At 45.0% G+C, this 19,575-nt stretch overlaps 1 protein-coding gene across 3 annotated transcripts in view; it reads left to right on the forward strand.

The window, feature by feature from the left end:
* NOD1 (nucleotide binding oligomerization domain containing 1) overlaps positions 1-19,575 on the forward strand; it is a 78,962-nt gene that overhangs the window by 22,705 nt on the left and 36,682 nt on the right. For all 3 annotated transcript variants that reach the window (XR_004256926.1, XM_032236681.1, XM_032236682.1), the window contains exons 4-6: positions 10,844-12,647; positions 13,042-13,125; positions 13,686-13,769. Coding sequence is in view for 2 of the 3 variants with exons in the window: in XM_032236681.1 (XP_032092572.1) it covers positions 10,844-12,647; positions 13,042-13,125; positions 13,686-13,769 (1,972 nt within the window). In the remaining variant the exon portion in view is untranslated. The remainder of the gene's footprint in view (positions 1-10,843; positions 12,648-13,041; positions 13,126-13,685; positions 13,770-19,575) is intronic.

Here is a 19,575-nt window from a genome sequence, read left to right on the forward strand (position 1 = left end):
ACATCAACTGCTTCATTGAGTTGGCACGGGGCGGACAGATACAGCTGCGTATCGTCCGCATACTGATGGTATTTTATCCCGTGCCGTCGAATGATCTCACCCAGCGGCTTCATGTAGATGTTAAACAGGAGGGGGGACAGGACCGAACCCTGCGGCACCCCATAATTGAGGGGCCTAGGGGTCGATCTCTGCCCTCCGACCAACACCGATTGCGACCTGTCCGAGAGGTAAGAGGAGAACCACCGTAGGACAGTGCCTCCCACCCCCACCTCCCGCAGTCGTCGCAGAAGGATACCATGGTCGATGGTATCGAAGGCTGCTGAGAGGTCAAGGAGCACTAGGACGGAGGCATAACCTCCATCCCTGGCTCTCCAGAGATCATCGATCAATGCGACCAAAGCAGTTTCCGTGCTGTAGCCAGGCCTAAATCCCAACTGGAAGGAATCTAGATAATCGGTTTCCTCCAAGGACCGCCGGAGCTGAAAGGCCACCACTTTCTCAACAACCTTCCCCACAAAGGGGAGGTTGGAGACTGGACGATAGATGTTTAACACGGCTGGATCCAAGGATGGCTTCTTCAGAAGGGGTCTCACCACCGCCGCCTTTAGAGTGGGGGGAAAGAACCCCTCCCGAAGGGAGGCAGTAACAACCGCCTGGGTCCAGCCCCGTGTCACCTCCCTGCCGTTAGCGACCAGCCAGGAGGGGCACGGGTCCAGTACACATGTGGAGGCACTTACAGCTCCCATGGCCTTGTCCACGTCCTCAGGGATAACAGCTTGAAAATCAATCCAGTGATGTCCTTCCAGATTCTCCCCTGGTGCCTCGGCTGGCTCTCCGCAATTGGAGTCCAGGTCCGTCCGAAGCCGAGCAACTTTATCCGCGAGGAATTGGACGTAATCCTCAGCTCTGCCTTGCAAAGGATCGCCCGTATCCCTCCTGTTAAGGAGGGAACGGGTTATCCTGAACAAGACGGCTGGGCGCGACTCAGCGGAAGCAATCAGAGAGGCAATGTGTGTCCTTTTTGTCATCCTAATTGCCCAAAGGTAAGCTCTGATGCTAGATGTTAAAAGCGCTCGGTCTGACTCAGACTTACTGGATCTCCATCGTTGCTCTAGGCGTCTCTTTCGGCACTTCATCTCCCGGAGTTCCTCGGTAAACCAAGGGGCCCTCCTGGATCCACTGCCTCGGATTGGCCGTAAAGGCGCAATCCGGTTAAGAGCCTCTGTCGCTGCTGAATTCCAGGCAGCAACCAGAGTCTCCGCCGGACTGCGGACGAGGGTATCAGGAATAACTCCAAGCTCCGTCTGAAAGCCCAAAGGGTCCATAAGGCGCCTGGGGTGGAACCACCTAATCGGTTCCTCCTCCCTACAGTGGGGGTTTGGTCTCCGAAAGTCAAGCCTCAGTAGGTAGTGGTCCGACCATGACAGGGGCAAGATCTCATTACCCCTCAAACCAAGATCACAACTCCACAGCTCTGAGAGGAATACGAGGTCGAGCATGTGACCCGCTGAGTGAGTTGGGCCCGAATTACTTTGGTCAAGCCCATGGCTGTCATGGAAGCCATGAACTCCTGCGCTCCATTAGAGTGTTCACTGAGTGAAGGCAGATTGAAATCCCCCAGAACCATAAGGCTGGGGAACTCAATTGCCAGCTCAGCTACTGACTCGAGGAGCGAGGGGAGGGCTGCTGCAACGCTGTTGGGAGGCAGGTACGTTAACAGCAAGCCCACTTGACCTTTGAGGTCCAACTTCACCAGCAAGGACTCACACCCGACAAGCTCCGGAGCAGGGATCCTATGAGGTACTAGAGACTCTCGGATAACAATAGCCATACCCCCACCCCTTTCCTGGGGTCGTGGCTGATGAAGCACCTGAAAACCCTCTGGGCACATCTCTGTGAGGGGGACTCCTCCCTCCGGGCCCAGCCAGGTCTCAGTAATACATGCCAGGTCTGCCCTCGTCTAAAATTAGGTCCCGGACGAGGGGAGCCTTGTGAACTACAGACCTGGCATTTAGCGACAGCAGCCTGAGACCAGGGTCCTGATTACTCGCGCCATCTGGCCTTGGAGTGGGACTCATAGGGCCGGAAGGAGGGATCTCTGTAATGTAGCGAACCCTTCTTCCCCGGTAATGGCCAGCCCTAAAGTCCCCGCCATATCTGCCCCTCCCTGTTAAGACCGTAATGCTCCGGCCCACTCCCGTGTCCGTAATCCCTCCACCCACCCCCATAGCCCCCGCGTTTCCCGACAGGCCCGTCGAATCAGTCATCCTACGGCTGGGATTAAGCCCAGGCCCCCCTGACACTTCTGCAGAGCAATCAGTGCAGGGGGTACTCGGTTGCGGTCCCAGCCTGCTCAAACAACACAGTCACATCACCAATCACTCCCCACTAACAGTTTAAAAACACAGAAGTTACAATAATAATAGGAATTAAAAAGTGGGAACACCCATCTACAATCATACCATACACTCCTCATTCATAAAATGCGGAGAAACTAAAAATGCGCATATCTTAAGTGAAACAAACAAAGATGGAGAGGGGGGGGAGAGGTACTCTGCTCCTCTCCCTTCCTGTAGCAATTAAATTGACCAAGATGGTTGAAAACCCAGCCACAATCCACAGATGGTATACAGAGGGGGAGGATAACGTTTCTCCCTCTAGTAAAGCTGAGAAAGGTCCCAAAAGTCTAAGAAAGTAATGTGAAACCGAGAGTCCTCCTACGCACAGATGTTTAAAGGCCCAGCTGGAAAAGGGCCAAATGGCCAACGGGGGAGATAAACTGAGGCTCCCCACTGTCAATAACAGGCAGTAGAAAAAACTCTCCAAGTCCACCAAGGGAAAAGTCCACCCAAACAGGGCTCTGAAGAAGACGATGATAATGTTGATACAAAGGCTGAGTTGCAGAGGGAAGAGGGAGGGGGGAGGGCGTCTGGAAAGGCTATGGGGGCACCTGAATTCAGGATGAAAAAGTCTAGCAGCCATCTTAGTCTCGCAGATGAGCATTAAGTTTAAGCCTTTCGACTCTGACTTAAGTGATGTTAAAGTGCTTAATGCTTAATAAATGATGTTAAAGTGCTTGTTAAAGCGATGTTAAAGTGCTAATAAAGCCAGCATTTTCCTCTCTGTGCTCTCAATGTTTTCTTCTCAGCCTTTCAGTAAAGCAATCTCTCAATAAGGCAACCCCTCCTCAGTCAGCTCAAGGAACTCCAGGCGCCTTCCGTATCCTCCAAACCTGGTTAATCTGAAAGCTGCCCGTATTGTCTCCGTGGGGGGGAAAGGCTGTTCGCAGTCTCTGGGGGGGAAGAGGGGGAGGAGCCGTTCGTATGCTTCTTCCCCACCACCTCCCGGGCTCATAAACAAAGCACAGCACAGCAGTTCTTTCGGCTGCAAGCCGCCCGTATTGCCTCCGTGGGGGGAAAAGTCCGTTCGCAGTCTCTGGGGGGGGGGGGAGAGGGGGGGGAGCCATTCGTATGCTTCTTCCCCAGCACCTCCCAGGGCTCAAAACAAAACACAGCAGTTCTTTCGGTTGCAAGCCGCCCGTATTGTCTCCGTGCCTCCATGGGGGGGAAAGGCCGTTCACAGTCTCTGTGGGGGGGAAGAGGGGGGGAGCCGATCGTAGTCTCTCGCTGCCACTCACTGCCACTCCAAACAGTTGCTCTGTCTGGGGCTGTCCGGAAAGGCTTCTCGTTAATAATCACCGTTCCCTGCTCCTCTCAAGTTCTTCTTTCCAGGCTTAGCTCCTCTGGCATCAAATTGCAACAACTCGGGTTATCAGCCAAGTTGTTTGTTCTTCACGCCCAAGCGAAAAGCTCAAGCAGCCATCTTCCTCGCACATGCGCATTCTAGTATTGTCCGGTCGATGGCACCTGGAGAAGGCCCAGTCTGTGAGTTCTTATCGGCTGTTGGGAGGTATGTGGCAGGAGGCGGTCTCCCAGATATCAAGGTCCTAGGCCATGTAGGGCTTTAAAGGTGATGACCAGCACCTTGAAGTGTGTACGGAGACTGATCGGAAGCCAGTGCAGCTCGCGGAGGATAGGTGTAACGTGGGTGTATCTAGGTACACCCGATATTGCTCGCGTGGCTGCATTCTGGACTAGTTGTAGTCTCCGAACACTTTTCAGGGGCAGCCCCATGTAGAGCAGATTACAGTAGTCAAGTCTTGAGGTGACGAGGGCATGAGGGACTGTTTGAAGTGCCTCCCGATCCAAATAGGGTCGCAACTGGTGCACCAGGCAAACCTGGGCAAAGGCTCCCCTGGTCACTGCCGACAGGTGATGTTATAATGTCAGTTCCGGATCCTCTCTGAGGGGGTGTAAATTTTCACCCTCCAGGATTAGGGATGGACTATCTGGGCTGTCCTTGGGGGGCAGCATCCACAGCCACTCGGTCTTGTCAGGATTGAGTGCAAGTTTGTTCACTCCCATCCAGATTCTGACAGCTTCCAGGCACTGGCACATCACGTCCACCGCTACGCTGAGCTGTCACGGGGCGGATAGATACAATTGTGTATCGTCCGCATATTGGTGGTATTTAATCCCATGCCGACGAATGATCTCACCCAGTGGCTTCATGTAGATATTAAATAGGAGGGGGACAAGACCGAGCCCTGCGGCACACCATATTTAAGGGGCCTAGGGGTCGACCTTTGCCCTCCAACCAACACTGACTGTGACCTGTCGGAGAGGTAAGAGGAGAACCATCGTAAAACGGTGCCTCCCACTCCCACCTCTTCCAGCCGTCGCAGAAGGATACCATGGTCGATGGTATCAAAGGCCGCTGAGAGGTCAAGGAGCATCAGGATAGAGGAATGTCCTCTATCCCTGGCCTGCCAGAGATCATCGGTCAGTGCGACCAAAGCGGTTTTGGTGCAGTATCCAAGTCTGAAACCAGACAGAAAGGAATCTAGTGTTCTTTCAGCATCCTCCACTTGATGCTTTATTTTCTCAGCTAATTGAGCAATATCTGTTGGTGTTTGTTCTTCAGTGCTTCCATGTTCTTTATCTTCATTTCAGCATCCTCTTCCTCCCTTTCTTCCTCAGTTTGCTTTTGAGTCTGCAAATCATTCTTGATGTTACTCTTCTTTGTTGGTATACTCAGACCATTAGTTGCTTTCTCTTCGATTCCTATTAATTCTGCTGTAGTGAAAAAAAATGTGGCTTAGAATTACACGTTATTGGTCTATTAGCCTTTGTTCACTGATATCACAGTCTGTGTGGTTCACCTTCCAAATCTGATACATTCATTTTTGAAATCCACATTTTGCTGGTTCAGACTGATAGTAAGCTTTCATAATAGAGATGTTTTCTTCCCTAGTCCAGATTTTCTGCTTTTTCACTTTTTCTTCCAGTAGCTTGTCAGCTCAATGCCCTGATTGCCTAGCAGAGGGAACTAAGCCCTGTAGCCCCGTCATTTTGCGCAGAATGCCCATGAGCCATAGCATAGCAATAGCAGTAGACTTATATACCGCTTCATAGGCCTTTCAGGTCTCTCTAAGCGGTTTACAGAGAGTCAGCATATTGCCCCCAACAATCTGGGTCCTCATTTTACCCACCTCGGAAGGATGGAAGGCTGAGTCAACCCTGAGCCGGTGAGATTTGAACCGCTGACCTGCTGATCTAGCAGTAGCCTGCAGTGCTGCATTTAACCACTGCGCCACCTTGGCATCCAACGGAACCCTTGTTAATCCGGGCAACAGTTCAGCTGGCATAAATTTCATTTTTTTTTTCGTATTCACCATATTTGTATGGGTTGTGGAGCAAATTTTGTCTGGCCCTTCACCCAAGACCTGTCTGATATGGTTGTAACTGTTCAGCATATTCCTTAGGATCATTAGAGCGCGCAAGCGCCTCCACCACGACAAGGTAAAGCTCCTTGGAGGGGTTGTTGTTGTTGTTGTTGTTATTAACTTTATTCATTAAACATGAAACTCAGCCAACTGAACATTCAAAAATGCATTACAAATACCAGTGACTGGTGCTAATGGTTGATACAGTTTACTGCCAGTGTCCTAGGTATCAACCAAGTACCTTCTTAAAATATAAGATGTTCCGAGTAGTGCAGCTTTTTGCAGTTGCGCTGGTGTTATTGCAGGAAGCTGCAATTTGTTGATGTATCTTGTAAAATTCTTGGATATGGTGCCAAGTGCCCCAATGATAATGGGTATCACTGTTACATGCTTCATCCATAGCCGTATAGTTTTGATGGCCAGGTCGCGATATTTCATTGTTTTTTCTAGTTCTTTTTCTTCGACATACATCATCTCCAGGAACAGCGATATCAATAAACTGTACACTTTGGCCCTCTACAACCGTGATATCTGGAGTGTTGTGCTCCAAATGACAATCAGTTTGTATTTGAAAATCCCACAAGATCTTCACCTTCTCATTTTTGATAACTTTTTCCACTTTATGACTTTCCCATGACTTTCTGGATACAGGTAAATCATATTTTTTTACATAATGACCAGTGGATTAATTTAGCAACTCGGTCATGTCTAGCTTTGTAATCAGTTTGTGCGATTTTGATGCATTCACATATTAAATATGAAACAGTTTTGACTTTGTTATTGCAAAGTCAGCAGTTTGGGTTGTCAGTAGATTTTTGTATCTACGCTTTCATGGCATTAGTTTGTAGTGCTTCATCTTGAGCAGCCAGTATTAAATCTTCTGTTTCTTTCTTGATAGTTCCCATCTTAAGCCATGTCCATGTCGAGTTATCATCACATTTTCCTTCAATGTTTTTCAAATGCTGTCCATGCAAAGCTTTGGTTTCCATCTATTTAATCTGTCCTCCAGCTGTTTTTTCTTATATTCTGCCTTTGTTTCTGTTGTTTTATGCTGTTCTCCGTTTTCAGAGCCTGCAGCAATTTTTCTGTACTTTGGTTCACGTAATCATTCAAACTTTGTTTTTCTTCTTCTACAGTTCAATGGATTTGCAATAGCCCCTACTCCATATTTTTCTTGGCAGGTACAACCTGTCGATGTCACTTCATGGATGTAAAGCGTGGTACATATTCAAAAGTTTGTGTGTTTTCCGGTCCAGGTGTTCCAGTTCAGCCAGAGTCCAGTTGATGATTCCAGCTGAGTAACGTATCAGTGGAACTGCCCATGCATTAATGGCTTTAATTATGTTTCCAGTATTCAGCTTTGATTTTAATATTTTGCCAACCCTCCTGATGTATTCCTTTTGTGTTGACTCTTTGACTTTTCCATTCAAGATGTTACCTGCTTCCAATATGCCTACGTACTTGTAACCATCATCCTTTGCTAATGCTTTCACTATATTTCCATTTCCCAGTTCTATTCCTTCTGCTTTTTTCATTTTTCCTTGCCGCATGGATAATACAGCACATTTTTTAAGCCCAAAGTTCATCTTGATCTCACTGCTGAACAGTTGAACTGTGTTGAGTATTGATTTAAGTTCAGTGGGGCTTTTCGCATACATTTTAAAGTCATCCATGAATAATAGATAGTTTATCTTGCCATGTTGGCTTGAGATTTGGTATCCCTGTTTTGTGTTTCGTAGGATTATTGTCAGTGGAATTAATGCAATGTTGAACAATAGTGGTGAAAGTGAATCTCCTTGGAAGATTCCTCATCTGATGTTGACTTCACCAATATTCTCCCCATGACTTCATCAATGTTCTCTCCTGTTGTTGTTGTTGTTGTTGTTGTTATACAATTGTATCACAGCGGCCAGTTGTTTCGCCGGATTTGGCATTGGTTACTAGTCGGGCCCCACCCAGGGGCCTAGGACGTCGTAACGTATTTTCGTACTATGCGTGCAGATCCAAGCAGTGCGGCTTTTTGCATTTGACTGATGGTGATTTTGTCAATTTTTAACTGTTTTAAATGTAATTCCAGTGCTTTTGGAATAGCACCCGGTGTGCCAATTACCACTGGAATTACCACTGCTGGTTTGTGCCATAGTCGTTGAATTTCGATTTTTAAATCCTGGTATTTTGCGATTTTTTTCATGTTCCTTCTCAGCGACCCTGCTATCACCTGGTATTGCGATGTCTATGACTGTGACCTTATTTTTCTCAACCAGTGTGATGTCTGGTGTATTATGCGCCAGTATTTTGTCCGTTTGTATACGGAAATCCCACAAGATCTTGACCATCTGATTTTCGGTGACTTTTTCAGGCTGATGTTCCCACCAGTTTGTTGCTGTTTTAATATTATAATTTTTGCACAAATTCCAATGGATCATTTGTACTACTGAATTGTGCCGCAATTTATAATCAGTCTGCGTGATTTTTTTACAGCAGCTGAGTATGTGATCAACAGTTTCATCAGCTTCTTTGCAAAGTCTGCATTTGGCATCATCAGAGGATTTTTCGATTTTGGCCTTAATGGCATTGGTGCGGATAGCTTGTTCTTGCACAGCCAGGATAGTGACTCTGTTTCTTTCTTTAATGTACCTGTTGTTGTTGTTATTATTATTATTATTATTATTATTATCATCATCATCATCATCATCACCACCAATTGTGACAAAACCTAAACTAAATTAGAACACAATTCACTTAATAACAGAATTGTTTAGCAACAAATTTTGGGCTCAGTTGTGGTTGCAAGTTGAGGACTACTGTCCTATTTACTGTTCTGACCCCCCTCCTCCGTCCACTAACGAGAGCTGAGACAAGCTTAATTAGAATGTCCTTTAATAGCAAGACCAGAATCTCGGTGGCTGAAAGCCAAGCAAACAAACAAACAGATAAGGACCTTGGCAGCAAGTCCGACAAACCTTGGCAGCAATTCAGACAAACCTTGGCAGCAATCCAGCCTGCCAAGTTAGTTACGTTCTCTTTAGTCAAGCGTTGACTTCTGCAAGAAGGGCATGGCACAAGCAGTCTTTTTTATAATCTGGAGAGGAGCCTAATGACCACCAGCTGAGCGCAATTACCTCCTGTAATTAGGTAATTGTTCTTGACGCCCAGTAGCTCTTCGACGGTGTGCATCCAGGAACAACTCACTGCTGGTTTCTGGCTCACTCTCCCTTGTCTCCTCCCCATTGGTCCAAGGCTCAGGCGCCACCTGGTGGCCAATCAGTCTCTCTGCGCCCTGCTCGGAGTCGGAACCCTGTCCAGGGTCCTCCACATCCTCCAGGGCCGACTCATAGGGCCCCTTGCTGTTGGAGTCTGGTGGCAGCTCCAACGGCTCCTGCTGGACTACAACAATTTACTATTTGTGCTATTACTACCATGTCATTGGCTGAGAACATATATGATTTGAAGTTAATGATCAATATAGACTGTTTGATTAAATAAAGATATGGATTTGAAAATTAATTATCATAGATGAAGGTTCTATGCTTCACTGGGAAATGTAGTAAACAATTGGAAGTTAAACAGAAATGCAGATAGGTATTTTCTTAGAATGAGGAAATGGATGGAGAAGTTTTATTATCAGACTGCAAGTATAGATGTTGGTATAAAAGCAGCAAATTCAAACATGTTTTATTGTGAGAAATTAAAGTATATTGAAGGAAATGTAAAATGGCAGCTTACAAAAGCATGCTCCTGCTTAATTTGTTATATGGGAATGAGAGTTGGATGTGTAAAGAGAAAAATAAAAATTAGTGGAGTATGGTAAGAATTGGTTCTTAAGAAGTAAAAGAAACAAAATATAGGTTTAGAACTGAGTGGCTGAATAAATATGGATCATATTAAAATGTGAACTCAGTGATTTACAGAGGAGGAATAACAATGGAGTTGAAAACAAATCAGGAGCAAAGTGGTTGTTAAGTCGATTTGGTTTCCCCATTGATATTGCTTTTCAGAAGGTCACAAAAGGTGTTCACATAATCCTGGGACACTGCAACTGTCATAAATATGAATCAGTTTCCAAGCATCTGAATTTTGATTGTATGACTATCAGATTGCTGCAATGATTGTAAGTGTGAAAAATGGTAATAAATCACTTTTTTCAATAAATAAATAACTTTGAATAGTCACTAAATGACTGTTGTAAGTCAAGGACTAATTGTATTGAATTCCTTGTAACTACTTGCCACAAAACAAAACAATAGGCATTATAACCATTACATTTGGGAGACTTACTTTCCACACTGGGCAATGTAAGTGAAAAATGTATATACTTTTATATAATAGATATTTTAATATTGTTTATTATTGCAATTGGGTTCGGACAGAGTAAAGTAATCCTGTGACAATTTGCAAGTTGGAAATATGCTAATCTGAGAGAAATGATGTTTAAACCTAATACAGCTTCATAAAATATCAAAAGAATTGTTAACCAAAGAGAAAACATTAGAATTCTGGGACAAAATCGAATAACACTAATGAAAGCAAATCTAAATTTTGCAATCAATCAATAATTGTGCACAAACACATACAATAATATATACATATACCATTGTACATATGCAATAATATAGTTTTCCAAAAATAATTTATAAAATCTTTAAAAAGAGGGCCATAAAATTAATGTGCCTTTAGGACATGTAATGTGTGACTATGTCATGCATGTGAAATTACACTTTGTGTATTGAGGGGGACATCAATTTCCTGGCATACATTTACAGCAATATATTTCTGTGGAGGAAGTCTATATGTGTAAAGTTTATGAACCAAATACTTGGTGTTTATGAGCGTGTGTATATTTTACGATTACTTTTTGAGTAGATGCCAGTCCCTTGAGAAAGTCCATAGCTGCTTTGAAAATTTTCACATATTCCAGAGAAATATGAAAGAGTAGAGCACAATTTAAATAAATCACATCATCTATTAGTAGTATATATATTTTAATGGTGCCTAGAAAACTTTATGTTAGGTGAACTGCATTAAAATTCATTTAATAATACTCAGCTTTATCTTTAGTCAGCAGATACCAGCAGAAACTTAAAGATGAATTGTGCCGAGAAACAAAGTTCGTCATGTCATATGCCCAAAAGGAAGACATGTTGCTTGAAGAAATATATTCTGCCAATATTATGGAGTTTCTGAATCATAAAAATGAGAAACTCAGTAATGTGGATGCTTTAGAAGATCTACTTATTGACAATTTTGGGCTGATCAATGAAAATGGAGAGACCATCTATATCTTTGGAGATGCTGGAATTGGAAAGTCCTTGTTACTGCAAAAGATGCAAAATCTCTGGTCCAAGAATGCCTTTGATGTAGGGGCCAAATTCTTCTTTCGTTTCCGATGCCGAATGTTCAGCTGCTTCAAGCAAGAAGAAGTGTTTTGTTTAAAGGATCTTCTCTTCAAGTATAATTGTTTCCCAGATCAGAATCAAGAGGAGGTTTTCAACTTCATTGTAAAATTTCCTCATACTGTCTTGTTTACATTTGATGGATTTGATGAAATTCATTCTGATTTTGATCTCAGTAGTATTCCTGAAATCTGCTCTCCCACTGAATCTATTCATCCACTTGCTCTTCTGGTGGGCCTCCTCAGTGGAAAACTTTTGAAGGGATCTAGAAAAATTCTGACAGCTAGGACAGGGACAGAAATTGATAAAAATATTGTCCGGAAGAAAGTACATCTTCGAGGATTTTCCAGTAGTAACCTGAAAGATTATACTAAAGTGTTCTTCAAAGATGAAGGATGTCAGACTTTGGTTTTGAACCAACTGGAAGCCAACCCAAATCTAAGCAGTTTGTGTTTGGTGCCATTATTTTGCTGGATTATGTTCAAATGCTTTGAACATTTCCACTCTGCATTTGATAGCCATGAGCTCCCAGACGTCACTGTAACTCTAACGGACATATTCTTACTCATGACTGAAGTCCACCTTAATCGCATTCAAAAGACAAATTTGCTAAAGAAGAACAACAGAAGCCAAGAAGAAACATACAGGTCCAATAAAGAGAAATTGTTTGCACTGAGTAAAATAGCCTACATAGGAATGCAGAAATCTCTCTTTGTCTTTGAGCAAGAGGAAGTCCTTAGTGACCTCCTTGAGCAGGATTTACATTTAGGATTTCTCAGGACAGTTCCTAATTATGAAGGTACTGTAGACCAATCTTGCTATGAATTCCTGCACTTGACCCTGCAGTCATTTTTCGCAGCTTTTTATCTGGTAACAGATGAGAAAGTGGGGGCCAGGGATTTGCTGCAGTTCTTTGCTGAATGCTCCATGCAAGACAGTACTCTGTCTTCCTGCTTGCCTCTTTCCTGGTTAAAAAATTACCACCCAACAGGAGGAGATCCTTTCCGAAATAAAGAGCACTTTCATTTTACTAATCTCTTCTTGTGTGGGTTGCTTTCCAAGGCAAGGCAGAAACTCTTGAGGCATCTGATTCCTCTCAGTACAGTCAAGAAGAAAAGGAGGATTCTTCTTGCCTATTTTTTTGAAAGCATGAAGTCTCACCTGAAGGGTCTCTCTCGGGCAAGGCTGAAGGAATACAGACAGGTTCAAGTAATGCCAAACTTTGTTTGGATGCTGAGATGCATCTATGAGACACAGAGTGAGAAAGTTGGTAAAGGGGTTGCCAAATGCATGCGTGCCAACTACATCAAACTGACTTACTGCAATGCCTACTCCGCTGATTGCAGTGCCATCTCCTTTGTTATGCATCATTTCCAGAAACACTTGGCCCTTGATCTGGACAATAACAACATCAATGATTATGGGATCAAGCAGCTGCAACCTTGCTTTAGCCATCTGGCAGTACTCAGGTACAGTAACACAATGATATAATAGGAACTGATATAAGGAAAGAAGCTATTTCTCCTTGAAAGAATCAGGGAGCAGACTCTTCATCCTTCCTTTTTTCACCCTCTCATCTACACAGTGCTGATAAAATTGTCCTTTGAGTAATTCTAGGAATCCATAAAATATTACTTGTAGGAATTATAATCAGTTTCTTTTAGAGATTTTTATTTATTTATGGATAAATTGCTTCAGTTAGTGAAGGAGAAAAGAAAGAGGCCATTTTGTTCTGTTTTCAAACATTGATGGTATTACAAAGAAAGCTAAATCCGCTGATGCTTCTTTGAATTAAAAGGCTCATACTTCAATATATATGGTGCTGTGAACCAGCTACTTTATCACATCTTTCTTTTACTTTAGGGTGAGCGTGAACCAGATCACAGATCAAGGTGTGAGAGTGCTTTACGAGGAGCTGTCCAAATTCAAAATTGTGTCTTATTTGGGGTATGTACAAAGGACGAGCTCAGATATTCATTGTGTGAAGGGCGTGTTCCAATTATCAAGGGGAGTAACATGAAAGAGTAATGACTTCCACATCTAGATCATTGCCAGATCATTTGCTCCATTACTTGATTGCTATCAACACATAGTTAATTAGTTAGTTATATCCTGCCTTTAGAACTTTTATATTTAATGCAGCATCATGAAATAATAGAATAACAGTTGGAAAGTTATTGAATAGAGATGAATTGAAGAGCCCTAGGAAAACTAGGCAGAGGTGCAGTGCCTGAATCACTACATGTTAATAACCCATTCAAGTTTTATTTATTATATATATTATATATATAATTTATATACACACACACACAGTATATCAGGATTGAACAGTGGAATCATTGATGTTCTCTGAGCTTAGTTATTTGCTTGCAGGTATTTCATTACCCAACTAAGTAATAATATTATCAGTGCTAGAGAGTGAGATTTGCTCCCTGTTCATATACTTGCTATACGTATTTGATGTAATTAACTTAGTTAATACCCAGCTGCTATTATTCCTTCCAAAGCTTATACAACAACCAGATTACTGATATTGGAGCAAAATATGTGGCAAGACTCATTGAGGAATGTCCAAGCCTCGTCTATGTTAAGTAAGTATCTCTCCCATACCTATACCATCCTAGCTCTCAAGTGATCAAGCCTTCAAAAATGGACTCTTAATACAATACAATACTAGAATTGGAAGGGACCTTAGAGGTCTTCTAGTCCAACCCCCTGCCTAGGCAGGAAACCCTATACCATTTCAGACAAATGGCTATCCAACATCTTCTTAAAGACTTCCAGTGTTGGGGCATTCACAACCTCTGGAGGCAAGCTGTTCCACTGATTAATTTTTCTAACTGTCAGGAAATTTTTCCAGGGCGCTGCTCAGGAGAGTCCAAGCAAGGGTTAAATATAGCCAAACTGCCCAGAGCTGAATTGAAACTTTAAGCCACGCCTCTGGTGCTGATTATCCTCAGATTTTTCAATTCAGCTAGCCCAGTAGGACACGCTTTTAAGTTTCTCTGCATTTAGTTTATTTGCTTGTACTCTCTTGAGCATTTACTGTGAGTATTTTCAGTTTAGGGGGTGATCAGGCTGAGTGAGTGTAATTAGATTTCTTTAATTCGTTTCTAACTCGCTCTTCGGTTCTCCGGCGTCCTGCTTAACTCCCAGGCGCTGCGGGGAATGCAGACAGCTGCTGGACCCTTGCTGGGGAGGGGGAAAGCCCCGCTGAGGCTCCTGCGGTTGGCGTCCGTGCCTTTGGTGGCATGGACGCCGTTTGGTGCAGGTGCGGTGCTTCAGAGCTCCAGATAGTTTGGCGGCAACTTTTAAAGTAATTAGATCTTCTGGTCACCATTTTGGGAGCTATTTGCAGTTTCGGTTTCTGATTTCAACCTCGTGGCAGCTGCCTGCAGCCTGATTCACAGCAGGTGCTGCGAGGAGCCACTCTTTGTCCGGCCTGGCTGGCAATTAGGTGTATCCTTTTCACCTGAGCGGCAAGGATTGGGGCTGCTGGTCACAAGCCTCATTCCTGCAGTGCTGGGAGCTGTTAACGCTCGCACTTTATTCCACCTGCTGGATGTTGCTGCTGCAATCCCTTCATGTCTCTTCAGAGCATCTGTTGGTTTGCAGGGCTTTTGCAAGGTGGTGAGTGGAGGCAGTCCCTGGTTGTCTTGGCCCACAGTTACAAATGGCTGAGCAGGCTCCCAAGGATTCCACCCAGGCAGGGGGTTCCTCCAGGGTTTTCTCCAGGCAGGCTGGTGTGGCTGCCAGGGAGGCCATCAGGAGCTCCAAACCATACTCCAGGCCAGCCTCTAAGCAGGGATCAAGGCCAGACAAGGATGCATTATGCCGTCAAAAGGCCCTTGAAAAGCAATTCTCCAAGGCCCAGCACCAAACGCAGTCCTCCCAATCGGTGTCTCCTGAGGAGCCCGCCATGGAGGTTCCTCCGGCCCAGCCAAGGCCTGTTTCAGACAGCGAGGATGAGGGCCGGGAGTTTTCCCCCACAGCTTCCATGTCTAGGGCAGTATCTCCAGGGTCCTCGATGGTAGATCAGGCTGATCTTTTCATTTGCCCTTCGGACCTAGAAGAAGGTCCTGCCCTGGGTCCCTTGGCTCTTCAACTTCCTTCTTCATGACCCAAACCCAGAGCTCAGCCCATGGAGGATCTTGGCCCTGATCTTTCAGTGGAAATGCAGGAAGTTATCAACAGGGCCATTTCCCAGGGCATTGAAGCGGGCATGTTGCACAGGGGCAAACGCACCCGCAAGACTAAACACCCAGAGCCCCAGCCAGTTCCCGTGGTTGCTTCTCCCCACGTCCCCTGCATTCCCCCCACTCCTCTTCTGGTTCCGAGGCTTCGGACTGGGAAGAGGGGGATGACATTCTGCCTGTTCAGGAGGCTGAATTCTTGGGGGAGGAAGGTGCAGCGGCTCAAAAGCCCTCTTCATCGGGACTATTTAACATTGCAAATTTCAAAACCATTTTGGACAAGGCCAAGCTCGCCACCTGTATGGGGTCCACTCCACCTGTTCAAGCTCCTGCTGAACTGGATGACTTATCTGGGGATTTGTTTGAGGAACTAGTCTCACTCCAAGAGGTCATTTCTATTCCCAAGATGTTTCTTAATTTGGTTCAGAAGCAAAAGGGCCAGCCTGCTACTATGGCTACCCCCTCTAGCAATGATAAGAAGCTGTACACTGTGGATGCCAGCCTGGAGGATTTACTTAAGCTGCCTCCTATCGATCCTCCGGTAGCGGCCCTCACCTCAACATTGGTGCTTCCGCCTGATTTGTTAGAAGGTCTTAAGGCTGAGGATAAGATATCTGAGAATGCCTGTCATAAGACGCACCAGGCGGCTGCATGGGCAATTAAGACGTCTGCCTCTGCTTCCTTTCTTTCCAGGGCCGCTCTCCTCTGGTTGAGACGGTTAATGGCGAGGGTTCCAGTTAAGGATACCAAGTTAAGGCAGGAGATTAATAAAATCATGGCTGCCACCGAGTATACTGCTGATGCCATCCTCAGTGCGGTTAAGTTCGCTTCTCGGGCCCTGGCTTCGAATGTCACCACCAGGCGTCTCTTATGGCTGAGGCATTGGAACGTGGACATGCGTTCCAAGTGAAACTTAGTTTTTGCCCCCTTCAAAGGGGTCAAGCTCTTTGGGGAGGTGTTGGATCCAGTCCTAGTGGAAAATAAGGACAAAAAGAAGGTGATGCCGTTGGTTTCTAAGAAATCTGATAAGAAGGGCTTTTACTCCTACAGGAGGCAGTCCTTTCAGAACTCAGAACCTTCTTCCAGTTCTGCTCAGTCACATCACCCATTCAACCAGCAGGCGGACAGATCTCAGGACCGTCAGTCCTTTCGGGACAGGGGTCACCAACCGTATTACTCCAGACACCCCTTTCGGGGGATCTGGCTCCCGCCCTTTCAGAAAGTATGTGACTGTTGGGAATCAGCTCCCATAGGAGGGCAGCTCCAATTGTTTCACTCCCAGTGGGAGCAGGTCACGTCGGACCAGTGGGTATTACCCTGGGTCTCACCCTAGAATTCCTCTCTTTTCCTCCCCATCATTTCATCAGGTGTCCCGTTCCCTCGTGCCCTGTCAAAAGTTCCTTCATGGAACAGGAAATAAGACATCTCAGGGAGATCAGGGCCATAGAGCCGGTACCTCCTGGTTAGGAAGGGACAGAGTTCTATTCCATCCTGTTTCTGGTCCCCAAAAACTCCGGAGGGTGGAGGGGGATCCTAGATTTAAAACGGCTAAATTATCATGTCACCTATTGGAGGTTCAAGATGCAGTCCCTCCAGTCGATCCTGGGCTGCATCAGGCCGGGAGACATCTTAACCTCCATAGACCTAAAAGACACCTACCTCCACGTACCCATCCGCAAAGCCCACCGCAGATACCTGAGGTTCACTTAAGCCAGTCAGCACTATCAGTACCGGGCCATGCCGTTCGGCCTGTCATTGGCCCCCAGGACGTTCACCAAGGTCCTCGCAGCAGTGGCGGTGTTCCTCAGGTCGCGACCAGTAAGGCTGCACTGCTATTTAGACGATGTGCTCATCCAGTCGTCATCCCCCCAGCAGGCGGTCGAGGATCTGCAGTACACTATGCAGGTTCTCCAGAGTCACGGCTTTTCCATCAACTTGGAAAAGAGCCATCTTCGCCCCACCACCAGGCTTCAGCATCTAGGGGCCATCATCAACACCATCGCCTGCCAGGTCTTCCTATCACCAGAGAGGGTGGAGAAACTCAGGGAGATGGCCATACAGGTACAGCGTCTCCTCGTGCCAAGATCATGCTGCTGTCACAGCTCCTGGGCAAGATGATATCATGCCTATTCATCGTTCCGTGGGCACGTCTTCACTCTCGTCCCCTCCAGTGGCTTCTGCTGCCCTATCAAAGGACCAACGAGAGCAGCTCACCGAGGCTCGTTCCAGTCTCCGTGAAGGTGCATCGCTCGCTCGTATGGTGGTTGTCTCCTGCCCTGAAGAAGGGGTCTCCGTTCAAGGAGCTGACCCGGCTCACCATTACGACAGATGCCAGTCTGTACAGTTGGGGGGCCCACTTCCGCAACCAGATAGCTCAGGACAGGTGGTCCTCAACCGAGGCATTCTTGTTCTACCCTCCAAGGTGCCTTGGAAAATAGTTTGACTCCCTCTTCTTTGTGGCAACCCCTGAGATATTGGAGCACTGCTATCATGTCTCCCATAGTCCTTTTCATTAAACTAGACATACCCAGTTCCTGCAACCGTTCTTCATATGTTTTAGTCTCCAGCCCCCTAATCATATTTGTTGCTCTTCTCTGTACTCTTTCTATAGTCTCCACATCTTTTCTACATCATGGCGACCAAAACTGAATGCAGTATTCCAAGTGTGGGCTTACCAAGGCATTATAAAGTGGTATTAACACTTCACGTGATCTTGATTCTATCCCTCTGTTTATGTGGCCTAGAACTGTGTTGGCTTTTTTGGCAGCTGCTGCACACTGCTGGCTCATATTTAAATGGTTGTCCACTAGTACTCCAAGATCCCTCTCAGTTACTACGATTGAGCAAGATACCACCTATACTGTACCTGTGCATTTTGTTTTTCTTGCCTAAATGTAGAACCTTACTCTTTTCACCATTGAATTTCATGTTATTAGTTAGTGCCCAGTGTTCAAGTTTGTCAAGATCCTTCTGTATCTTAAGCCTGTCTTCTGGAGTGTTGGCTATTCCTGCCAGCTTGGTGTCATCTGCAAATTTGATGAGTTCCCCATTTATTCCCTCATCCAAATCATTGATGAAGATGTTGAAGAGTATTGGGCCTAAAACAGAGCCTTGGGGTATTCCACTGCATACTTCCCTCCATGTAGATGCAGTTCCATTGAGGACTGCACATTGAGTGCGGTTGGTCAGCCAGTTACGAATCCATCTGGTGGTGATGCTGTCTAATTCATGTTCTTCTACTTCATCTAGTAGTAGGTTATGGTCTACCTTATCAAATGCGTTACTGAAGTCCAAGTAAACTATATCGACGGCATTCCTCTGGTCCACTAATTTTGTTACTTTGTCAAAGAATACAATAAGATTAGTCTGGCATGATGTGTTTTTGACAAACCCATGTTAGCTTTTGGCTATTACTTTGTTTACTTCTAGGTGTTCGCCAATTCGTTGCTTGATTATCTTTTCCAGAATCTTTCCTGGTATTTTTTTTAATTAGTTTTTCGTATGTATGTATGTATGTATGTATGTATTAAAGAGTTTTACAAATATATACCTTCCCTCCCCCCCGAACCCACATCCCCTCCCCCCTGCCCCCCCACAACCTCCCAGAGCAAATACAGGGTATAAACATTGAACAACCATATTCTAAAATAAACTAACTAACTTTAACATCATCCCTCACTTGTACTTTAACTCCCCTTTTGTAAAGCTAACTTTAAACAAGCAATTCCTTGCTCATTCATTCATAAGCTATCTGGAGTTTCTTAGTCCCATATTTATTTTGAATATAGTCAATCCATCTTCTCCATTCCAGCTTGTATTTTTATGATCTTGAGATACGCTGATATTTTAGCCATCTCTGCTAAGTTTGTTACTTTTAACGTCCATTCTTGAATAGTAGGCAAATCTTCCTTCTTCCAGTACTGCGCCACCAACAGTCTTGCTGCCGTTGTTAAGTTCAAAATCAAATTAGTCTCTATAACTGTACAGTCAGTAATTATACCTAACAAAAATAACAGAGGTAAACTTTATCCTCTTTTAAAGAACATTGTGCGTAATCCACCATATTTTTATCCAAAATGCTTTGACCTTTTTACAAGCCCACCATATATGATAATACGTAGCATCAACACAATCACATCTCCAGCATTTAGGTTGTAAATTCGGATACATACAAGCCAATTTTTTAGGATCTAAATGCCATCTA

The sequence above is a fragment of the Thamnophis elegans genome, chromosome Z (genome assembly GCF_009769535.1).
Source record: "Thamnophis elegans isolate rThaEle1 chromosome Z, rThaEle1.pri, whole genome shotgun sequence".
Taxonomy (NCBI): domain Eukaryota; kingdom Metazoa; phylum Chordata; class Lepidosauria; order Squamata; family Colubridae; genus Thamnophis; species Thamnophis elegans.